Source organism: Solanum dulcamara, chromosome 7, assembly GCF_947179165.1.
Source record: "Solanum dulcamara chromosome 7, daSolDulc1.2, whole genome shotgun sequence".
In the NCBI taxonomy this organism is placed as follows: domain Eukaryota; kingdom Viridiplantae; phylum Streptophyta; class Magnoliopsida; order Solanales; family Solanaceae; genus Solanum; species Solanum dulcamara.
This window is the reverse complement of record NC_077243.1, coordinates 10,261,907-10,282,835: the sequence shown is the minus strand read 5'-3', so window position 1 is coordinate 10,282,835 and position 20,929 is coordinate 10,261,907. Positions and strand designations below refer to the sequence as shown.

The following is a 20,929-nucleotide window of genomic DNA, read 5'->3' as shown; positions in this document are numbered from 1 at the left end:
TACACCCTACCAAGGGACCCATGTTCTAATCATCCACACCATTCCAACCACTCAATTTAGTCCCAAGCACACACCTAACACTTGCTACATCTCAAACACACACATAATTCCTAGCAGAGTCCAAAAGTAATGAGGCGTTACATTCTCCTTCACGTCATGAGGTTTGAAAATTGAAAGTGATGTGGAGTTGGTGAGTATGTCGCTCTTAGCTTGAGCTCAACATGGCTCAATAATAAGATGATCTCATTGCTGCAATTGAAGTTGCTTGTTTGTGTTGAACCACAGTTTGTTGTCTGAGGTTACATACTTACATTCTTTTCTTGTACAGAGTCAACAACATTGACTCCCGCAAATTATGGGCATGCTGCCGGCATTGCTCCATATCGGGGTATCTTCCAGTACTTATCTCACTCCCAACGGCTCAGGCTCAAGTTCCTTCTCTTCATTGATCTTAATCATCAAAGCTTGATTTCCAGTTAGTTAGTACTTTGACAGGTAGTTCCTTTTATTCCGCATTACTCACCCAATGCAGGTTAATTCTCTGGTTATAGAGGGGCGGGCACATATCTGATGAAATAAGTACAAACGGTTGTTTGAACAGGGGGCACAACAAGGAAATGCTCATATTCTCTTAAAGCCAAAAGAAATACAACATGACATATAAAAAATCTCAATATAGCAAAAATACTTCTAATCGCAAAGCCGAGTTGTTTATTTTCCTACACTTAATTACTTGTAAACACCAACATCACCAAAATTGGCTTCATAAAGAAGTCAGATCCCAAAAATTATAGCATACCCTATAATCCAAGGTAAACAAACTCCTGGATGGCAGGAATTTCCCCAATCCTCTTCAGTGACTCTTTGCTGGGTTGTTCATCCACCCCAATAGCCATAACAGCTTGCTTTCTAGGAGCAACCCTTCCAACACTCATGAAGCTGACGTTCACATTCTCCTCACCCAAGACGCTGCCCACTTTTCCAATCATTCCTGGCTGATCAACCTGGCTGCAAAGAATGATACTACCTTCCAAGCTCACATCCACTTCAAAAGATCCGACCTTTGTCAAATGAGGTACTCCATCCTTAACTCTACCCTCCACTCTAATCTCTCCTGAATCAGAAATAGCACTGGCGTACTTGGATTCTACATTGGCTATCTGAACCTGAATGAACTCAACTGGACTTTCTGGTGAACCATCTAGGAGAAGTCGTTCTTCAGATATCTGTAATCCCCTTTGTTTAGCAGTGAAATCTGCATTAACCAAGTTAATGAAAACACTGGAAATTGGCTCAATCATGCCTTTAGTTATCATGGCACGAAGCAATCTTGTATCAAGATCATCAGGTGCTCTTGCTGAACCATATGTTACTTTCACTGATTTCACACCACTTCCACCGGCAACTAGCTGGACAGCAAGTCTACCAAGTTTTTCAGCAAGTACAACAAAAGGCTTCAGCTCTAATAGCACCTGCAAGAGAGAGGTAGCAAACATTAAATTCAGACATTTGTTTTATCAATTCAACTAGCAACTCCCCCGTTAAAGAAAATACAGGGGGAAAAGGATAAAGCACTTCTCTACATATCCGTAAGGACTCGACAACAATAACGCAGATTACAGGCTAATTAGAAAAATGCAAGACGTCCTACATGGGCATACTAGTTCATTTTAAGCACTGCACCAAGCCATCTAATCCCCGTCTGAAATATGAATAATAGAGGGTGATAACTGGTAAATACTGAAAGCATGTACCTCAGCAGGAACCATAGGTGCATTGACAGCAGTAGCTGAGAGCTCCCCTTTCAAAGCGCCAACAACTGCTTCAGCGACCTCAATTGCCACCCCTTCCTGGACAATCATTCAAAGAGTATCAGTAAATGCATGAACTGGAAGAAAAAGTATGGCATACATGAATGTAACGTGCACAAACCTGAGCTTCTGTAGTACTAGCACCAAGATGTGGAGTTGCAGTCACATTCTCATGTTGAATCAACTTGCTATCCTTTGGTGGTGGCTCCTCAGTGAAAACATCAAGTGCTGCCTGTGACAGGATTTATATGTTAGTAAAATTACATAGACTGACAGTGAAGAAGTCTATTCTAGAGTCTAATCCCGTAATGGAGAGGAAATGTGGAAGACAGCTAAGAATGGCTTTTGGACACTTGATATTCCAACAGGCATGAAGGTTGAGGGAAATATAGAGACAACAATAGCATAACAAATAACTACTATAGTAATTCATAGGTTTCGAGTGTCTCAAAGATGAAGAGCCAGGACCTGTGCCACAATGCCTGCATCAAGTGCCCTGACCAAAGCTTCTTCATCAATCACACCCCCACGAGCAACATTCACAATCCGTACACCCTTTTTCATCTTTGCAAAAGTTTCATCATTCAGCATCTTTTTTGTAGCAGGGGTTAGTGGCATGTGAAGTGAGATGAAATCTGCAGAAGCAAGGGCTTCATCAAAGCTCACAAGCTGCACTCCAATAGCACGTGCACGGTCAGCAGGGGCATATGGGTCATGAGCAATGACATGCATGCCAAGCCCCTTAGCTCGCCTTGCAACTTCTGATCCAACCTTACCAAAACCCATCACAGCAAGTGTTTTGCCTACTAGGGAGACACCAACATATTTGCTCCTCAACCATTTCCCTGGAAACCATATCATAATACGAATTTTCAGAATGCTAAAGCAACAAGTATATCAGGGGAATTCATTAGCAGCCCTGGAAAACAATATTTCAGACAACTACTCCAAACAAATAAACATCTGGAAAAAAAGTAGCAAACTAAAGACAGCTTGGATCATCCTTACAACTGACAGCAGAACAAATAATAAAACCAATTAGCTGTCGATCATCCTTTATGCATCTCTTTTATGACAGTGTCAGCTTGCGCATACCTTGACTAATGCATCCCACAAGAATAGGAAGGTGTCAGGTAAGCCTGATGACTAAGACATGACCAAGTGTTGTAGCTAGAGTTTGAGCCTGGATTTCCAGGTTTTTCCTACTTACTCCTGTGTCTTCCTGTCAACACACTTCAGGGATATGTTGACCAACATTGATGAAGTTGTTTCTTCAAAATACATCAACTATTTCATCAATTCCCATGCTTATCAAGCATATCTATCTTTGAATCAAGAAATTCATAGACCAATCCCACATATAAACTACCCCAACTCGAATTACACACTTTAAATGATAAAATCTCCTCTTTAGAAGGTACTGTAATAAATATAAATAAAAAGGTTGTCTTTACCGCAAAAAATTGCAACACATACTACCAAGGAATATGTGCATGCATTTCACTTGAATAAGAACTAAGTCAAATTACAATCTTTTGTATTTCAGTACTGACTCCGGCTTAAACTACATATATTTAGTGGAAAGTTTTAAAAAATATATATTTAATTAAGATTGCATCCACTGTGATGGGTGTTGGTAGTTTGCCGGACTTAAAATTCTAGATCTGTCTCTTGTAAAGTTAAACGCGTACCAGCTTTAACAGAAGCATCAGCTTGAGCAACATTTCGAGCCATGGCGGTGAGAAGCGCGATCCCATGCTCGGCAGCTGCAACAGTATTAGCAGTGGGGGCATTAACCACAAGGCATCCATGCTCCGTTGCCGCCGCAAGATCAACGTTATCAATCCCCACACCAGCACGTCCAACAACTTTCAGCCGTCCACCGGAAGATTCAAAGATCTCACGGGTCACCTTAGTTCCGCTTCGCACAACCAACGCATCACAAAGAGAGATCTTAGTGCACAGCTCTTCAGGACTCAAGTTATATGAGCAATCAACGTTAGCGAATTCCTTCAAAAGTTTCAACCCTGCCTCACCTAGTTTTTCAGCAACGAGAACCGTAGGCTTGGCGTCCATGGAGAACACGATGAACCTAGGACACTGAAGGTGGCTTCTGCGAGGGAGGGTAACCCCGGAGACGCCAAAGGCAGAGGTGGAAGCGAGCTGGTTTTTCCATGAGAGGGAGGCGCGTGAGGATTTTGAAGATAAAAGCATAGTTGAAGAAGCTGAAGCCGCCATTGTGGTAAACTATTCGGAGCGTAGCTCAGTGTGGTGAGACGGCGACGGCGGCTATTGGGGCGGCGGAAGAAGGCTGAAAACGAGTTGTTTTTGTGTACGGATTTGGAGAGGGTTTTATGGGTGACTGGTCGCTGACGAGTGATGGAATAGGAAATTGGTAACCAACGAAGTGGGTGGGCGTGTACACGCGCTTGGAAAAGTATGAGAAGTTTCTTTTTCCTTCTCTTTTCAATTTAAAAAAAGGTTATAGTCTTTATGGTGAAAACAAAATACTACTAATGAATGAAAGTAGTACTTGCTAAGGTGAAAGGGCTATTTATTATTTCACCGCAATTTTTATTGGCATATAATTATCATTAGTATCGAAGAACATGAATAATCTTCCAACTATGATGCCCAAATGATCATACCACTATTTTTTAATAAGATTTAAAAAGAAAAATAATTTTTATATAATAATAATAGCATATTTAGTGAAATGTCACTAAATAGAATTTGAAGAGTGTAGAGTGTACTCAAATTTTATTACTATCTCGTGAAGATGAAAAGTTGTTTCAGAAAGACTCTCGGCTCAAGTGCATCAGATTCAAGTATAAAAAAAAATAAAGAAAGCATAACAGTTAGTATGAAAAACAATATAAAACCTAGAAGAAAGAAACAATACCAGCAGCAAATTAGTATGATAATCGAAACACAATACAAACATATAGTGATTAATAACAAAAGCAAGGCAAGACCCTACTAATATTCTACCATGATACGCGACATCTACTCCTTCCTATATAGAGACATTTCCTCGATAATATGAAGTTGTGTCATGTCTTGTTTAATCACCTCTCTCCAATACTTTTTCGCCTATCTCTATCCCTTCGTGTACCTCCTACAACCAACTTCTCGCAGCTCCTCAATGGGCGTCTACACATTTCCTCCTCATATGTCAAAATTATCTCAATATCGCTTTTCTCAATCTTATCCGCCATAATGGTCATTCCCACGTTCTCCCGGATCTCATTTCTAAACTTATCGCTCCTAGTATGTCCATACATGCAACACAACATTCTAATCTTTACAACATGCATCTTTTGAAACATGTGAGTTCTTGACTGACCAACACTCGACCATATACAATAAGGACGGTCTAACCACCTGTCACAACCCAAAAACTAAAGTCATGATGGCACACATCTCAAAACCCAATCTGATGTGTAACCCTAAAAATAAAACTCATACAAGACTCCCAAAGGGAAAAGTGATGCCACGATTTAAATAAAAAGAAAAAAAAATAAAGAAATTATCCCAAAACCTGGTGTCATAAGTATAAAGAGCATCTAATACAAGGTTCGAATCTGAAGATACAACATAAGTCTCTGAATGATACAAAAGATTGAAAAATAAAGATAGACTAGTGACGATCCGAAGTCTAGGACCTCACCACTAATCTGAGAATACACAATCCGCTAGAATATTAACTGTCACGTGGGGTACCCCGACTAGTATCTGCATCAAAAAGGGACACAGAAGTAGGGGTGAGTACAATTCACATGTACTCAGTAGGTTTTAGCTGACTGAGTATAAGGAATTAATCAAACTTATGAAATAAACTAAGGAACGCTTCCACCTGCATACAGAAAAGTCTCACTTCGGCATTGGTGCCGCCAGTTTATATATATATTGGCGCGAGTAAAGTAAACCCATAATAACAGCTCATAATCACAATTAATCAGATAATTCAAGCAGCACAAATATCAATGCAATGCAATGCAATATGATGATACAATGATGTGGTGGTACGATGGAATCAAGACTATCGCACAGCCTGTCGTATACACCTGCCGAGCTGTGCTACCAAGCAGGACCCATGGGGGTCTCGCAGACCATATACCTCAATCACAATATCTCATTATCCTTGCCACCTCCTCGTGGTCAAGGGATCACAATGCATCCACTACCCTGCCGGAAAACTGCCTCGATCAGAGACTCAAGATACAAAGGTTAGGATCACAATGCATCCACTACCCTGCCGGAAAACTGCCTCGGTCAGGGACTCAAGATACAAAGGTTGGGATCACAATGCATCCACTACCCTGCCGGAAAACTGCCTCGGTCAGGGACTCAAGATACAAAGGTTTAAAGGTGTTTCATTTTCTTTCTCAAAAAAAATTTCCATATTTCTCAACTTCCCATATTTCATGATATAATGAATGAGGATGAATGCATCAAAACACATATGCATGGAAGTAATAATCAACTCACATGTGGTATAAGGTTCAAAGTTCTCAAAACTTAACCTACACATGATATTCACCCTCAATAAATAGTAACGGGAAGAACACACTTTCATTTAAATATTCACCCCTTTCTCAACAATATTTCAATACTCAAGTATGCTCAAAACCCCCAACTCAATCTCTCAGGCGTCATCACAAGTCAAATAATATACTCAAGCCTCTCTCTTAGGCAAATCATAATTCACATGCTCTCAAAGCAAATAAGATAACAAATAAGGCCCCCCCACGGGCTATGTAATACAAATAAACCCCGTCACGGCAACACATTAATAAATAAGCCTCCACACGGACATCACAATATATATAACATTCTCAACTCATACTACAACCCCATCCCAAAGTCTATAACATATGAATGACTAATTACCCCATCTCAATCTCAAAGAAAGATAGCCAAACCTACCTCAATTGCCGAAATCGCACTCGAATACCTCCACCGGACAAGCAACTCTCGAATTCAGCGCTCGGAATGACAACCCACTATCAACAATGAAACATACACGTCACAAGGAGTCCAATGACACCCATATTGATAGGTTTCGGAACCGGAAGTAAAATAGTCCAAAAATTAATTATTTTCGAAAAGGGTCAAATCTGGAAATTTATTGAACAATCCCATTCTATTGGTAATAAGGAACTCATGGTTGAAAAACCCATAAAAATAGAGCTCAAAACGAGTTGGAAATCACAATTTTCCTTAAATTCGGATTAGGGAAGAAACAAGGATTTTTGGGGTTTGAAACTAAAATTTAAGAGTTAAAATCGTCAAAAACTTAATGAAAAAGGAAGGTTTTAGGTCAAAAATCACTTACCCAACACTTTGCCTCGAAAATCTCTTCTCAAATCACCCCAAGGAGTTCAAGAACTCAAACAAATGATGAAAACTATTGAAATGGGAAGAAAGGGGCATTTTCTGCCCAAAAATTTACTGTTCACGCGTGTTACTGTTCACGTGTGTTACTGTTCACGCGTTTTTGTACAAATTTTTGAAAATCACCCTCAAGGTCATTACACCACCACTTTGTAGAACTTACTTTAAATTTAAATGTACATTATTAATTATCACACAAAACATCAAAAGTAAGCGTCTATTTCATTTATGCCACTCTAATGCGATGTCTAACATCATCAAAATAGTTACTTACGAATGAGAATGAGTAAAGATATATATTTTAGACTGACTAGCAAAAACATATTCTCTAAATTGTTAATGCACTTATATTCTCAATCCTAATATAACTATTGTGAGCTGTATATATTAATTATCGTTTCGATTTTTTAAAAAATGAGATCCCGAGAAAGATCAATATGCCTGGTAGATCAAGTGATAATAATATATAATGGTGAAATAATAAGTTAGTTGATGAAATACATGTTTCAATATAGAGATTCATGATATGCGTTTTTGCGAAGCTTATAAATTTTTGAAATTAATTTCGATAAGTATTTTGATTCTTTGATTAGTATCTATAATCTTAAAATGAGAATTAAATAAGTGTTTGATGGAGAAATCTGAAATATAAATATATAAGTGCAATTACGAATTTATAATGAAATAATTTATAATTTATTATAGTAAAATTAATTCAAAACAGATTTCCAAAAACTACTTTCATAAAAAAGAGTCTCAAGTAGGGCTATTCAAAATCGAATCAAAATCGATAAATCGAATCGAAAAAGAGTTATTGATTTATTGGTAATAGGTTATTGATTTAGCGGTTTTTATAATAATTTTAATTTTTTTTATTACGATTTTTAACGGTTTAAGGTTTTTTCTTAACGAGTTAATCAATAAACTGATAATAACTTAATAATTTATATTTTTATTACCATTCAATATACAGAGTCCTTCACATAGGGTTTAGTTTTCATACTTTTATTTTTGGTTGTCTCTTGGTTATTCTAAATGTTTTGCATTTGCTTTTGAACAAGACACAATTTATCAACTCATGTGCATGATTCATTTGGTTTGTTCCTTTGTTTCTAAGTGATTTTCAATGATTTTTCGTGTCAAATGTTAACGGTTAAACTGATAACCGAACTGATAATGATCACTAATTGATAACCAATAAGCCAATATCTTAATGGTTATCTAACAGTTTGACATGTTTATAAATCGATAACTGATAAACTTCAAAATCGATCGAAACCGACCGATATGCAACTCCTAGTCTCAAGTGAAAAGTAAGTAAATTCATAATCTCTATTGTGTCCATATTTTATTAAAACTCAAAATCTTATTTCTTATTTGAGAAAGAAAGAAATTTGTATTTGTGTAAGCTTTGGACACCACAAAAAGTGCTTATATATAAGGTTTTTTCCAATCCAAAAAGTGATTGAAAGAGTCCACAACACTTTACTAGTGAAATTATATAGGGTTACATGTCAAGAGGTTAATCTAATTTTAAGTAGGGTTGCTTATCGGGCGGATCGGACGAATTATTATGTTTAATGGTTCGGCTTAATAGTTATCGGCTTTTAAAAGTACTAATTCGCTAGCCAACCTATAAGATATCGATTGATTCGGTATCGAATTAACAATTATCGGGCGGTGTATCGGTTAAGTATAGAATGACTTGATGCATTTGATGCATTACTTTCACCTATCACCTTATCACTTTGTTCAACCATGCTAGAAGTTTAAGACTTTGAGTCCCTGTATTTCAATCAACAACCCAAAAATAAGCTACGATATGTATAATCAATTTTATACCAATAGTTTAATAACGCCAAAATCAGTGAAGCACATACCAAAATTAACAGAAATAATCAAAGCAGATTCGAAGTCGATTTAGACATAAAGTGAGGATTTAGCACATTAACATAAAGAATCAGTGAACCAAAGATCTGAAACCTCAAAGAAATTCATGTTTTAGCCAAAATTCACAACAAGAGTAAACATGCATCAAAAGAATAAATTGAAAAATCAATAGACAGAAATGAGAAATTAAAAAATAAGAAAACAAACCTAGACGAATCTTTTCAGATTTGTCTTTAACATGCCGAAATCTCAGGCGTTAGTCTTCATCGACGTTCACTAGCTGTCACCTTCTGGTGGCTGTGATGGTTGGCTCCACCGGAGTCGTATTTATTGCTATCAATGTTGTCTGGCTCATCGAAGTTTTGCTTAACGAAATATTGCGAGTAGAGGAGGAGGAACGAGAAGAGGTGGAGACGGCGACATGGTCTTGCTTGTCTCCGTGGTGAAATTTCACCGAAGACAGTAGATGAGAGCGAGAGGCTAGAGGCGGAGGGGAGGAAAGAGAAGAGGGAGACAGTTCCTACCCTTTAGGTTTAGGTAAAATTAGGGTATAGTTGTTGTCTTATTTACTAAAGGGAAACTTACATAAATATACAATATTAAGAAAATATTTATCATCTATGACAATAAATTTTTTTTACTGAACATTTATAATACATATTGCAGAGAACTATTTATAAAACATATATAATACAAGTTTTATAGATAGATAATACATTTATCACATAATTTAATAGACTTATAATACATTATGTCAGTAAGTTTTATAGATAGATAATACATTTATCACATAATTTAATAGACTTATAATACATTATGTCAGTTTCTTACTACACAAACATAATATATATTTTAAAACACTTATAATACATTTATATTGGATGCATAATTCACTTTTAATACAAGTGTAGATTTATCATAATATTGCTATGTATTGCTATAAATGGTAATAAATAAAAAATATCGCTAAAATCAGTAATTAATTTTTAAAAAACACTCAATTAAGTAATTTTTCCTTTACTAAATGGGCGAGAATGGCTGTCTTATTAGGCTTTAGCCTGTTGAGACTTATCTTTAGGTTTACAAATTATAATTATCATACATATTTTATATGTTTAGGGATAAAAATATAATAAAATGTAATAAATTTTTAACGGGTTAACGATTTATCCAATAAAAAAATTGAGTAATCCGTCCCCCACACCAATAAGCCGTTAATTATAAAATTTAAATTCATTTCTCACCCGCTAATCCAATAACTCAATACCAATAAGCTAATTTTGCATTGGGTCATGGATAGCTGTTGATTTTGAATAGTACGGATTTTAAGTTCTCACACACGTGGTAGCGCCTAATCGTGCTTCTTCTTCTTCTTCTTTTATTTTCCTTTGCAGATTTGGGGTTACAATTGTAATCAAATTTGACCAATCAAACCTGGTGAAGAGCTATATACCAGCTTTCCTCATAATCGTGGGGGGCTTGTCCCTCCGACCCACCGACGTCGTCAAATTCTCCATTGCTCTTTTCCTTTCAAAGCCCTCCTTTGTGCACAAGACTTAATCGACAAGATACAATTTGGGTACGTTAATATTTGTCTTTCCAAATTGCCTATTTCTCCTTGTTTTCTCTGCCTATCTTTATGGTTCTTGCTAAAAAAACAAAAATTATAATGCCTTCTCAGTTTTGTGTATTGAAAGATTCAAACTTTACCGAACCCATGTTTGCACTTTTGTGAATAATCAAATCAATTTTTTTTGTTTCTCTGAGTCGACATTGAAGATTTATAAGGCTTCTGTTTTCTTCTATCCTCTCGCCCTCTTAATTTTTATTCCCTTATTTGAATTTGACAGTGCTAAATTCCATATTTAAAATTGTGGATGGAATCAAAAAACTATTTATCATATACGTATGTGATTATAAATTTCTTCTTCTTTTTGCTTTAAGTTTTTATAGTTTTGCTGTAGCTATACTATTTTATGTTGTTGATGTAAAATTTATTACGTTCTTCTAACTGTTTTTCTGTTGAGAAGGATTCTAACATTTTATGGAACTAAAAATTGTAGCTAGTTGATATTTGACTAATTGATTGAGAACAGATATAGTACTGATAATCTTAGCAGAAGTAATTGAAATTCCTGAAATTGTGATAGGTCATAATTGTTTTTTTTTCTTCTTTTTGATGAAGTAATGTGAATGGGCATAGGTTCTGTTGGCTCTTCTAAAGATCCAAAAAGCCAGCTCCAAAAATCTTAACTTTTAAGTTTAAACAACCTCAATGGCTAATTATTTTCCCATATCCTTCCTGCTGCTACTTGATATTGCACAACAGATAATATCACGTGTAACTGTTGGAGTGTCTGTCTACTAGACACAGCTTTTCTTAAAACGCTGATAACACTTTTTGACTTCTTTTTTTTTTTGATGAATTAAGTTGCTTCAATGCAAGCATCAAGAAGATGCAAAGTTACATAAGTGACAGATGTTAGCTCCGTTACAATACAACATAGAACCTGTCCAAGAAGCTTACCAAAAAATCAAAAGAAGAAAGGGCTAAGCTAGAGTAAGTGAGCTCACTTAAGAGATACACAAGGCATTTAGCTTTTAGAGCGTGGTTAGTTGTTGAAATGCCATCAAAACATCTGCGATCCCTTTCTTGCCAAAGACACCAAAAAGTGCTTGCTGGGATCATCTTCCTAACTTTCCTAATTGGCTCTGTCAACTTCCATCTGCTCCAGCCTTCCACTGCCTCCCTGTGTTGGGGTTGTTCTCAACTTAGTCCCAAAATTGAAAGAAACATATACCACATATCTGCTACTGGACAATGCAAACTAGGTTCTCCTTTTACAGAGATTATCTTGGGTAGACAAGCACCTTTGAGGGCTGTCCAAATTTTACCTTATTTCTTTTGTTCTTTCAATCTATTAAAGCCTGTGTTCTTTTCCTTGAGAACCTTTTCCTGTCCTGCACCAAATATGCATAAAGCCATTGTTGGGCTCCTAAGATGCATGTACAGTAGATGGAGTAGTAGTCATTAATTTGGAAAAGACTAGGAAGCACATATTCGTATTGGTTGTGCCTGTCTGAGTCAGTGAATCCTAGCCCCTTTCCGAACTTCTCCATAAATGTGAAATGAAGCTTGCATTTCAAGATGGAGAAAGGATCATTGAACCATGACAGTTTTTGCTAAATGCCTTTTAACATCATGGAAACTAGCTTTGAGGAAATTCATGCCCTTCATAACTGGGCTTATTAACCTTCTGGACTTAGTAGGTTCTTGAATTTTGTTTCTGTCCTATAGCTATGAACTGAGTGTTACTTTTATGAACTTAAGATGAAAATCAAGTATTGCTTTCTATTCTTTGTGATTGATGGGGGATTTTAGCAACCATGATGAACTCATGGACTATTTGTTGACTAACACTATTGGCTGCACGAATTAAGTCCTCTTAAAGGTTGCATATTTTGTGCTTAAAAATAAAAAGAATAAATATATTAATTAATCGGGAAAGAAAGGACATACATTAAAGACACAAGCATATAATAAAATTCATAATTCTTCTGACTGTAATGTTCATTCCATAATTTTTGATTTGCTTTGAGGATTGAGATGGTCTTCGAATGGCTGATTTGACTGCCATAAAGTAGCTGATTTGGTAAAACATAGATGACCATCAGGATTTGGAAGTTCTGAGGAACTCATCATGTAAGACCAAGCCCTGAGTGCAAAATGACAAGCTCGGTAAAGATTTCTAGAACCCTGTCCACTGAGAGCAGTGGAAGGGTTTCAGATACAGGACAGGCTTCTTCATAATAGCGCAGGAAGACAGCCTCATATCAGGGATGCTAGTTTCTATCTTTCTGAACCTAATATGTATAGAGGAATGGAAGTTTCTACCTAGAAAAGTAGTGCTCCCCCTTAGTATTTGTTTGTATTTGTTTATTTCTTATGCATGTTTGTTTTGTCTTAGTATTCTGAATCAACTTAGGCCTTACAATAGAAATGTGTTATTATACTACCTCATAGTTTTATTGTATTAAAATGTATTTGATATCTTTGTTGTTTTAAACTATGCAGATGTATCTTCACTCCTCTGATAGTTATTCAGATCAACCACAGTTTTAATTACATCTCTTTTAGAGCGTGGTATTATTCCAACTACTCAATTGACGACTTAACCTTGCAAATTAATAGGGTGGTAGGCAATGGGATATGCAAATGGTCTTTTATGTCCACAGGGGAAGCAGCCACTTCTCTCCTTTGGGGTTATATCAGATGTCCAGTATGCTGATATCGACAATGGCCTCTCATTCCTTGGCGTTCCTAGGTATTACCGGCACAGTGTTAGTGTGTTGCGAAGGGCAGTTCAGAAATGGAATCAAGAAAAGCCTAAGTTTGTTCTTAATTTTGGGGACATTGTTGATGGGTATTGTCCCAAAGACCAGTCAATGATTGCTGTCAAGAAAATTGTTGATGAATTTGATAAATTCAACGGCCCTGTCTATCACATGATTGGAAATCACTGCCTTTACAATCTTCCTCGAAAGGACCTGCTTCCATTGTTGAGAATCCCTGGCCATGATGGTCATGCCTATTTTGATTTTTCTCCAATTCCAGAGTACAGATTTGTAATCCTAGATGCTTATGATATCAGTGCCATTGGTTGGCCGGAAGATCACCCAAATACTTTGAAGGCCTTGAAAGTTCTTCAGGAGAAAAACCCAAATTCAGACAAAAACAGTCCAAGTGGACTTGTGGGACTGGAGAGAAGGTTTCTCAAGTTCAATGGAGGTGTTGGGAAAGAACAACTGGAATGGCTGGATCATGTCCTTCAGGAATCTACCAAGTTGAATCAAAATGTAATAGTGTGTTGTCATCTGCCTTTGGATCCTGGAGCCTCATCTTTTGCAGCGTTGTTGTGGAACTATGATGAAGTGATGGATGTGATACATCGCTATGGCTGTGTGAAGGTCTGTATGGGCGGACATGACCATAAAGGTGGACAATCAGTTGACTCCCATGGGGTACATCATCGGGTCCTTGAAGCCGCTCTTGAGTGCCCTCCTGGTACTGATTCTTTCGGACACATTGATGCTTTTGATGATAGATTATTACTTTTTGGTACTGATAGAATGAAGAGCACTGAGATGGTTTTTCGTCACTAGACCATCTTGCAAGTTGCAACAAAAAAATCTACAGTTTGTAAAGTTTATCCACATTTTGCCGTTACGAAAAAGGATGTCAACTGATACACATCTCGTTCTACCTCCATTTTTCTTCCAGTTTTTGGCATAAATCTAGAATTAGAGACTTATCGGATTTGGGAATATAATTTGACAGATTCAACCTTTAAATTTTTACTAGTGAACTCATTTTACTTTTGAAATTGACAATATAATGTCTTTGCCTAAGCCTTTCGTTTTCATAGCTATCCCAATAACACCAATGCTTACTTTTTTTAAAATGCTCATCGTCAGTCACATTTACCTGCCCCAATTAATAAAAGCAGTAACTATATATACCTGTATACTCATTTAATACAAATAACAAATATAACACGCTAGAATATCATACTACTTCTACCTAACTCTAAAATATGAATTAAGAAGGATCATTTTCGGCTAGAAATTTTGGCCTCCTTTGTCTTCTCAACGAAGTAGAATCCGACTAGGGAGATGACGGAGAAAACGGAGAAACAGGCGGCACATACGTCTATGGTGACGTGGCGGCCAGTGATTGCCGTGATTTTGAACAAGTTGGTTTTCTTGTGAGCATCTGTTGTTTGGCCATAGGCAACAACTTCACCAGCAGAGTCATAAACATAAGCCCTAATGAAATAGGTAGCAGTAGGAACATCCTTGTCTATAGTCCAAGTGAAATTGGTGTCTGAAGGTTTTTATAGCATGGTGACAACGTTAATTTGACAAGTTTTGTCCTTTTTAAGATTGTCGTTGGACTTTCTCCATCCTCTGTCCAATTGGCTCAGTGGGGCATAACATAATTTCACCTTCACTGTCTTGTAATTTGAATCTGTCCCTGTTGGGTAGCTCTTGTTCAATGACCATGTTATTGTCACTTGTCCTCCTCCAGCTTGCAGCACTGCATAATACAAATTCAATATTAGCACCCAATTGCGGACTTTGCGGGATTGTTGGTATAGAAGAAAATATTTCTCCAAGAAAAACAAGTTTCTTAAGAATAAATAAAAAAATTATAAGTTATAGCGCCCATTCCAACCACCCTCCACTCCTACCTTCCATAGTATTTATCTAAATTATAGTATTATATAAATATTTTAGTATTATATTTTCTATTTAGATACCGAACACAAAAAAAAGTAAGTAACCTACTTATTTTCCTAAAAAATTCAAGAAAATATTTTCCTTCCTACTTGAACACACCCTAAAAGAGATACTAAAATGTTATAGAGATGGAAATTAAAACTAAAATGTTATAGGGATGGAAATTAAAACTTGTGACATACAACAACTTTGAACCATTACGTTACAACTTTACTTTTGCTTATATAAGCAATTAACGACAAGAGTATTCAATAGTTTATATATAACAAAAAAAGAGGTTATTTTATCCTATAGTAAAACTTTCCGACGAATTGAACGTAACTCCCACTAACTCCGGCCGTGGTAACACCCATTAATTTAGCCGTTCAAACTAAAGGAATATACTCAAATAAGAATGGAAAAAGTTTGCTACAAGTGGAGTATAAAATTATTAAATTCATTAACCATGGGTCGATAAACAATAACCAAACCACATTTTTTTATTAGCGAGTCAACTTTCAAAGGAATTAATCTATTATTAGTTAGATGTACATATTTTATCTTACAGGGTGATTAAAAATTCATTAATAGATTGATTACCTTTATTATTTTACCTTTGTTCATATTAATGCAATATACATCGAGTAAATAAATAGTTAGTATTGAAAATTGTTTATATTCAAAAAATCATATTAATTGTAGGGATAAAATGAAAAAAATTAACTAATTCTATTTTGATTTAGTAAGTGATCAAATAATAGAACAAATATTTTTACTAAGATGTCCATCTAATATGAGATGGCTAGTCTAGAAAAAGGCATACCTTGTCCTTGTGAGGGTGAAGAACTGAGTAGGAGAGTTTGGTGGAGGGAGGAGAAAAGAGCACCACAAGTAGTGATTATTCCAAAGCAAGAAAAAACAATTGCTGAGGCAACAAAAATTCCAGAAAAAGTTGCCATGAGTTTTTGAACTTCCAAAGTATGAGGAAAGGAGAGATTGAATGGAGATGGAAATATAAAATAAAATAAAATATGCAGTATGTGAACCCACTATTTTATAAGTGACGTATAGGTTAGACTTTGCTTCATATGGAGACGACAAAACAAAAATGAATTTGACATTTATCTAGCCGTTCAGTACACCACCCAAAAATAAATAAATAAATTATACACCACCCAATGCTTGGCCCATTAAAGTATCTAACGTACTTTAGTCAATAAAAAATTAAGAAAAAATTACTAAAAAAACACTTTTTAATAAATAATAAATGACTTTAGCGATATTTTTTATTTATTATTATTTATAGCAATGTATAACAATATTATGATATATCTATTATGTATTAAAAGTGAATTATGCATGTAATATAAATGTATTATAAGTGTTTTACAATATATTATATTTGCTTGGTAAGAAATTGACAGAATATATTATAAGTGTATTAAAGAATGTAATAAATATATTATCAATGAATAAAACTTGTATTTTATGAGTTTTATAAATTATCCTCGCTAATATGTATTAAAATTGTATTATAAGTGTTCAATGAAAAAAAAATTATTATTGCTATAAATAATAAATATTTTCTTAATGTAGTATATTTATGTAAATTTCACAAAAATTCATCCTTGGTTTTTACTTTTCCTGCGTCAAATTGTTGCTCTAGTTTTGAAAAACACTTTTTATTTTAAAAAAAATATTTCAAAATAAATAAATATATTGTCGAGTAGCGGTAAATATGGGTGAACTAGGGATTAAATTCGTGGTCTAATTATGATAAATTAGTGATGTCTAATAATTAAAAAATATTGTTTGCTATTATTGATTAAATTAAGACCACAAGTGGGGGACCTCAACTCTTCACTAAAAAAGAGAAATTTTGGAAAAGTTGGAATCTCTATGAGTATATTGATTATTGATGGAAGATTCAACGAAATTTCGATAATCATTATTATTATCATTATTTAATTAATTTGTATACTTGTATGGTTTTTTTAAAAGTGCCAAACTTCGACTATTATTTCCTCTATTTTTGTTTACTAATCAAATATTTTTTAATTTGATTTATTTATTTATTAATTTTGATAAATTAAAAAAAAGATAATTTTTTTAATTATATTCTTATTTTATTAATATTAAATTAGTATATTTAAAAAATATAATTAATAAATATATTTAAAGTTTTATTAATTAATTAAAATAAAATAATAAATTTATAATATATATTTTTTTAATAAGTATGTCAAATTAAAATTTAAGAAAGAAACTAAGGAGTACGTCTTTAGCCGAATTCGTTGACCTTTCGTACTGACTGCTTTGTTAATTAAATCCCAAACTCAATTTGGGCGCCTCATGAGTCCATTATATATATATATATATAGAGATATTTATTCCTCGAAATTTTGGAAGGGGTTGGAATCTTTCACTATCATGAAGATTAAAAGAATATTCGACTTTGACTTTGTGTACAATTAATTGTTTTTTATATAATGACAACATTTATGTGAAAATTTTATTATAGTTACAATAAAATAATGTTATTTATGTATAATGATATATAATGTTAAATTTTATTTATATATTATAAATAAGAGCATGCAAAACTATTTTTTGTACTTTTTATGTTATAAACAAAACTAAAATACTTGTTAAATTTAAAACTTCAATTGATTTTTTATATTTAATTAATAAAATTTGAAAAGATTAATACATTGCTAATAAATTCATAACTACTTGTATTGTACCTACAGAAGAACTAAGGAACATTTGCCTATAAAATAATTAAAAATATCTGTCAAAGGACTTTCATATGATGTTTATTGATCTTGAAAAAGCTTATGACAAAGTTTCGAGAAATGTTCTTTGGAGGTGTCTGGAGGATAAAGGTGTCCCGTAGGGCGATAAATGACATGTATGCTGGAGCCAAGACTCGGATTAAAATGGTGGGAGGTGACTCAGAACATTTTCATATTGAAATGAGACTACATTAGGGATTTGTGCTGAGTCAATTTCTTTTTGCTTTGGTGATGGGTGAGCTGACATGGTCTATTTAAGAGGAGGTTCCATGTTGTATGTTATTTGCGGATGACATAGTATTGATTGATGAGACTCAGAACAGAGTTAATGGTAGGTTGGAGATTTGGAGATAAAATTTGGAGTTCAAAAGGTTCAAATTGAGTAGGACCAAAACAGAATACTTGGAGTGCAAATTCAGTATTGCAATGAAAGAGAGGGCATCGAAGTAAGGTTTGCCACTCAACTTATCCCCAAGATAGAACACTTTAAATATCTAAGGCTTGCCACTCAACTTATCCTCAAGATAGAACACTTTAAATATCTAAGGCTTGCCACTCAACTTATCCCCAAGATAGAACACTTTAAATATCTTGAATCCATCATCCAGAGTAGTGGGGACATCGACGATGATGTCACGCATCGTATTGGGGAAGCATGGATGAAATGAAGGCTTACCTCTGAAATTCTGTGTGATAAGAATATACCACCTAAACTTAAAGGTAAGTTCTACATAATGGTGGTTAGACCAGCGTTATTATATGGAGTGGAGTGCTAGCCAGTCAAAAATTCGCATGTTCAGAAGATGCATGTTGCGGAGATGAGAATGTTGAGATAGATATATGGACACACTAGGAGTGATGAGACTAGAAATGAGATTATTCGGGAGAAAGTGAGAGTGACCTCTGTGGCAGACAAGATGAGAGAAGAGAAACTGAGATGGTTTAGACATGTGTAGAGGAGGGATGTAGATGCACCAGTTAGGAGGTGTGAACGGTTGGATTTGGGGATCATGCCGATGGGTAGACATAAAAAGTATTGGGAAGAGGTGATTAGACAGGATATGATGCTACTCCATATCACCGAGTATATGACCTTAGATAGAAAGGAGTGGAGGTCGCAGATTAGGGTAGAAGGTTAGTAGGAATAGAAGGCTAGTAGGGTTAGAATGATGTCTTGCCTTATGACGGTTTAGGATTGGCCGTAGGTCTAGATGTGCCAATATAGTTATGTTGTTATTGCCTCACGATTATCACATTATTTTGCTATTGTTATTGTCTTATACAGTTTGCATCGCTTTTCATTTTTGTCATTATGATATATATATGTATTGATATTCCTCTCTTGTTTGGGACTAATACTTTTGAGCAGAGGGTCTTTTGGAAACATCCTATCTATCTCATGAGGTAATGGTAAGGTCTGCGTACATCCTACCCTCCTTAGACCCACTTATGAGATAGATAGATTATTGTTGTTGTCAAACATCAATAGCTTTTTCTTGTAAAGTTATAACTATAACTGATGAACACTACTTAAATATATTTTTTTCCTTTTAGATATTTGTAATTAAAATTTACTATATATTATGTACTTGACATTAATAATAATTATCATAATATTTTATATATTATATATTTTTTGCAAAATATTATCACACAATATGTGGGTATGATTGTCACAAAGGGGTAATTTTATAAAGAGTGTAATGCTATAATTAATGTCATTTTTTTGTTATAGGTAGAATGATATTATAGAGAAATAAAATATAACACAAAAAATTAATTCAAGAGAAAATCAATTATAATAAAATGTTGTTATAACGAATGACCGTTATAGAGATTTGAAAGTGTATTATCAACTTCTTTTATGCCCCGATTATTAGTTAATAATAATTATTCATTAATAATTATAATTTGAGATTAAGGAGAGGGCGTCCGAATTTATTAACAAAATTGGATTTGGAAAGATTATCATGAACAAGTTGCAGTCACGTCTCCAAATGAAAGATTATCATGATCCATGTTTAACATAAAACGTCAAGGTCCAAAGAGTACCCAGGAGGTAAGAGAATTAAGAAGTTTCTTTATGATATATTCATAATAATAAATTCAAATTTAATAAATGGAAAAAGCGTTAAATATATCCTATACTATTGGAAATAATTTAAATATATCTTTCGTTATACTTTTGGACTAAATATACCCCTCTTGTTATACTTTCAATTCAAATATACCCTATCATTATACTTTGGTACAAATTCGCCTTTAATTTTAACGAAAGAACACTTGAAAAGCTCAAAATTGAATAACTCATTCCCATTTTAAATATCTGATCTTTTTAGGAATAAATAAAATTTCCAAGTACTAATTTAAGTTGTTTTTTTCAGATATGACAATACAGAATGTATTGCATAATTTTAAATATTAATACATGAAATTTCTAAGTACTAATTTGAATGGTTTTTTTCTTACAAAATGATAAGACAAAAAATGCTGCAAAATTTTAAAAAATTTACTCACGTCTCTTATTAATGTAGCTATATTAATAAGATATAAAATATAGATGCAGATATACCCTCTTATTATATTTTGGTACCAATTCGCCCTTAATTTTGACCCTTTTTCGTTTAATAAATTGTCATTAATTTAGAAAATAAAATTCTTACCTTCACAAATTATTTGCTCAAGATTACAATCTTGTGTTGATAATGTATTATGAAATAAAAATTATAAAGGAAATATATCAGAAACAAGTAGAAA

At 34.5% G+C, this 20,929-nt stretch overlaps 3 protein-coding genes across 3 annotated transcripts; 1 reads left to right on the top strand and 2 right to left on the bottom strand.

Moving 5' to 3' along the window:
• Positions 1 to 589: 589 nt before the first annotated feature.
• On the bottom strand, positions 590 to 4,300 carry LOC129894382 (D-3-phosphoglycerate dehydrogenase 3, chloroplastic-like). The gene is made up of 5 exons (XM_055970051.1): positions 3,503 to 4,300; positions 2,280 to 2,656; positions 1,933 to 2,043; positions 1,755 to 1,850; positions 590 to 1,472 (listed from the first exon to the last, which is right to left on the bottom strand). The coding sequence occupies exons 1-5, from the start codon at positions 4,047 to 4,049 to the stop codon at positions 801 to 803; spliced, it is 1,803 nt and encodes a 600-aa protein (XP_055826026.1). The 5' UTR covers positions 4,050 to 4,300; the 3' UTR covers positions 590 to 800.
• A 6,180-nt stretch (positions 4,301 to 10,480) lies between these two features.
• On the top strand, positions 10,481 to 14,347 carry LOC129896481 (manganese-dependent ADP-ribose/CDP-alcohol diphosphatase). The gene is made up of 2 exons (XM_055972402.1): positions 10,481 to 10,677; positions 13,174 to 14,347. Exon 2 carries the CDS (start codon positions 13,302 to 13,304, stop codon positions 14,259 to 14,261), a length of 960 nt encoding a protein of 319 aa, XP_055828377.1. The 5' UTR covers positions 10,481 to 10,677; positions 13,174 to 13,301; the 3' UTR covers positions 14,262 to 14,347.
• Positions 14,348 to 14,406: 59 nt separating this feature from the next.
• On the bottom strand, positions 14,407 to 16,387 carry LOC129896482 (high-affinity nitrate transporter-activating protein 2.1-like). The gene is made up of 2 exons (XM_055972403.1): positions 16,201 to 16,387; positions 14,407 to 15,195 (listed from the first exon to the last, which is right to left on the bottom strand). Exons 1-2 carry the CDS (start codon positions 16,334 to 16,336, stop codon positions 14,993 to 14,995), a joined length of 339 nt encoding a protein of 112 aa, XP_055828378.1. The 5' UTR covers positions 16,337 to 16,387; the 3' UTR covers positions 14,407 to 14,992.
• Between the last annotated feature and the right edge of the window lie 4,542 nt (positions 16,388 to 20,929).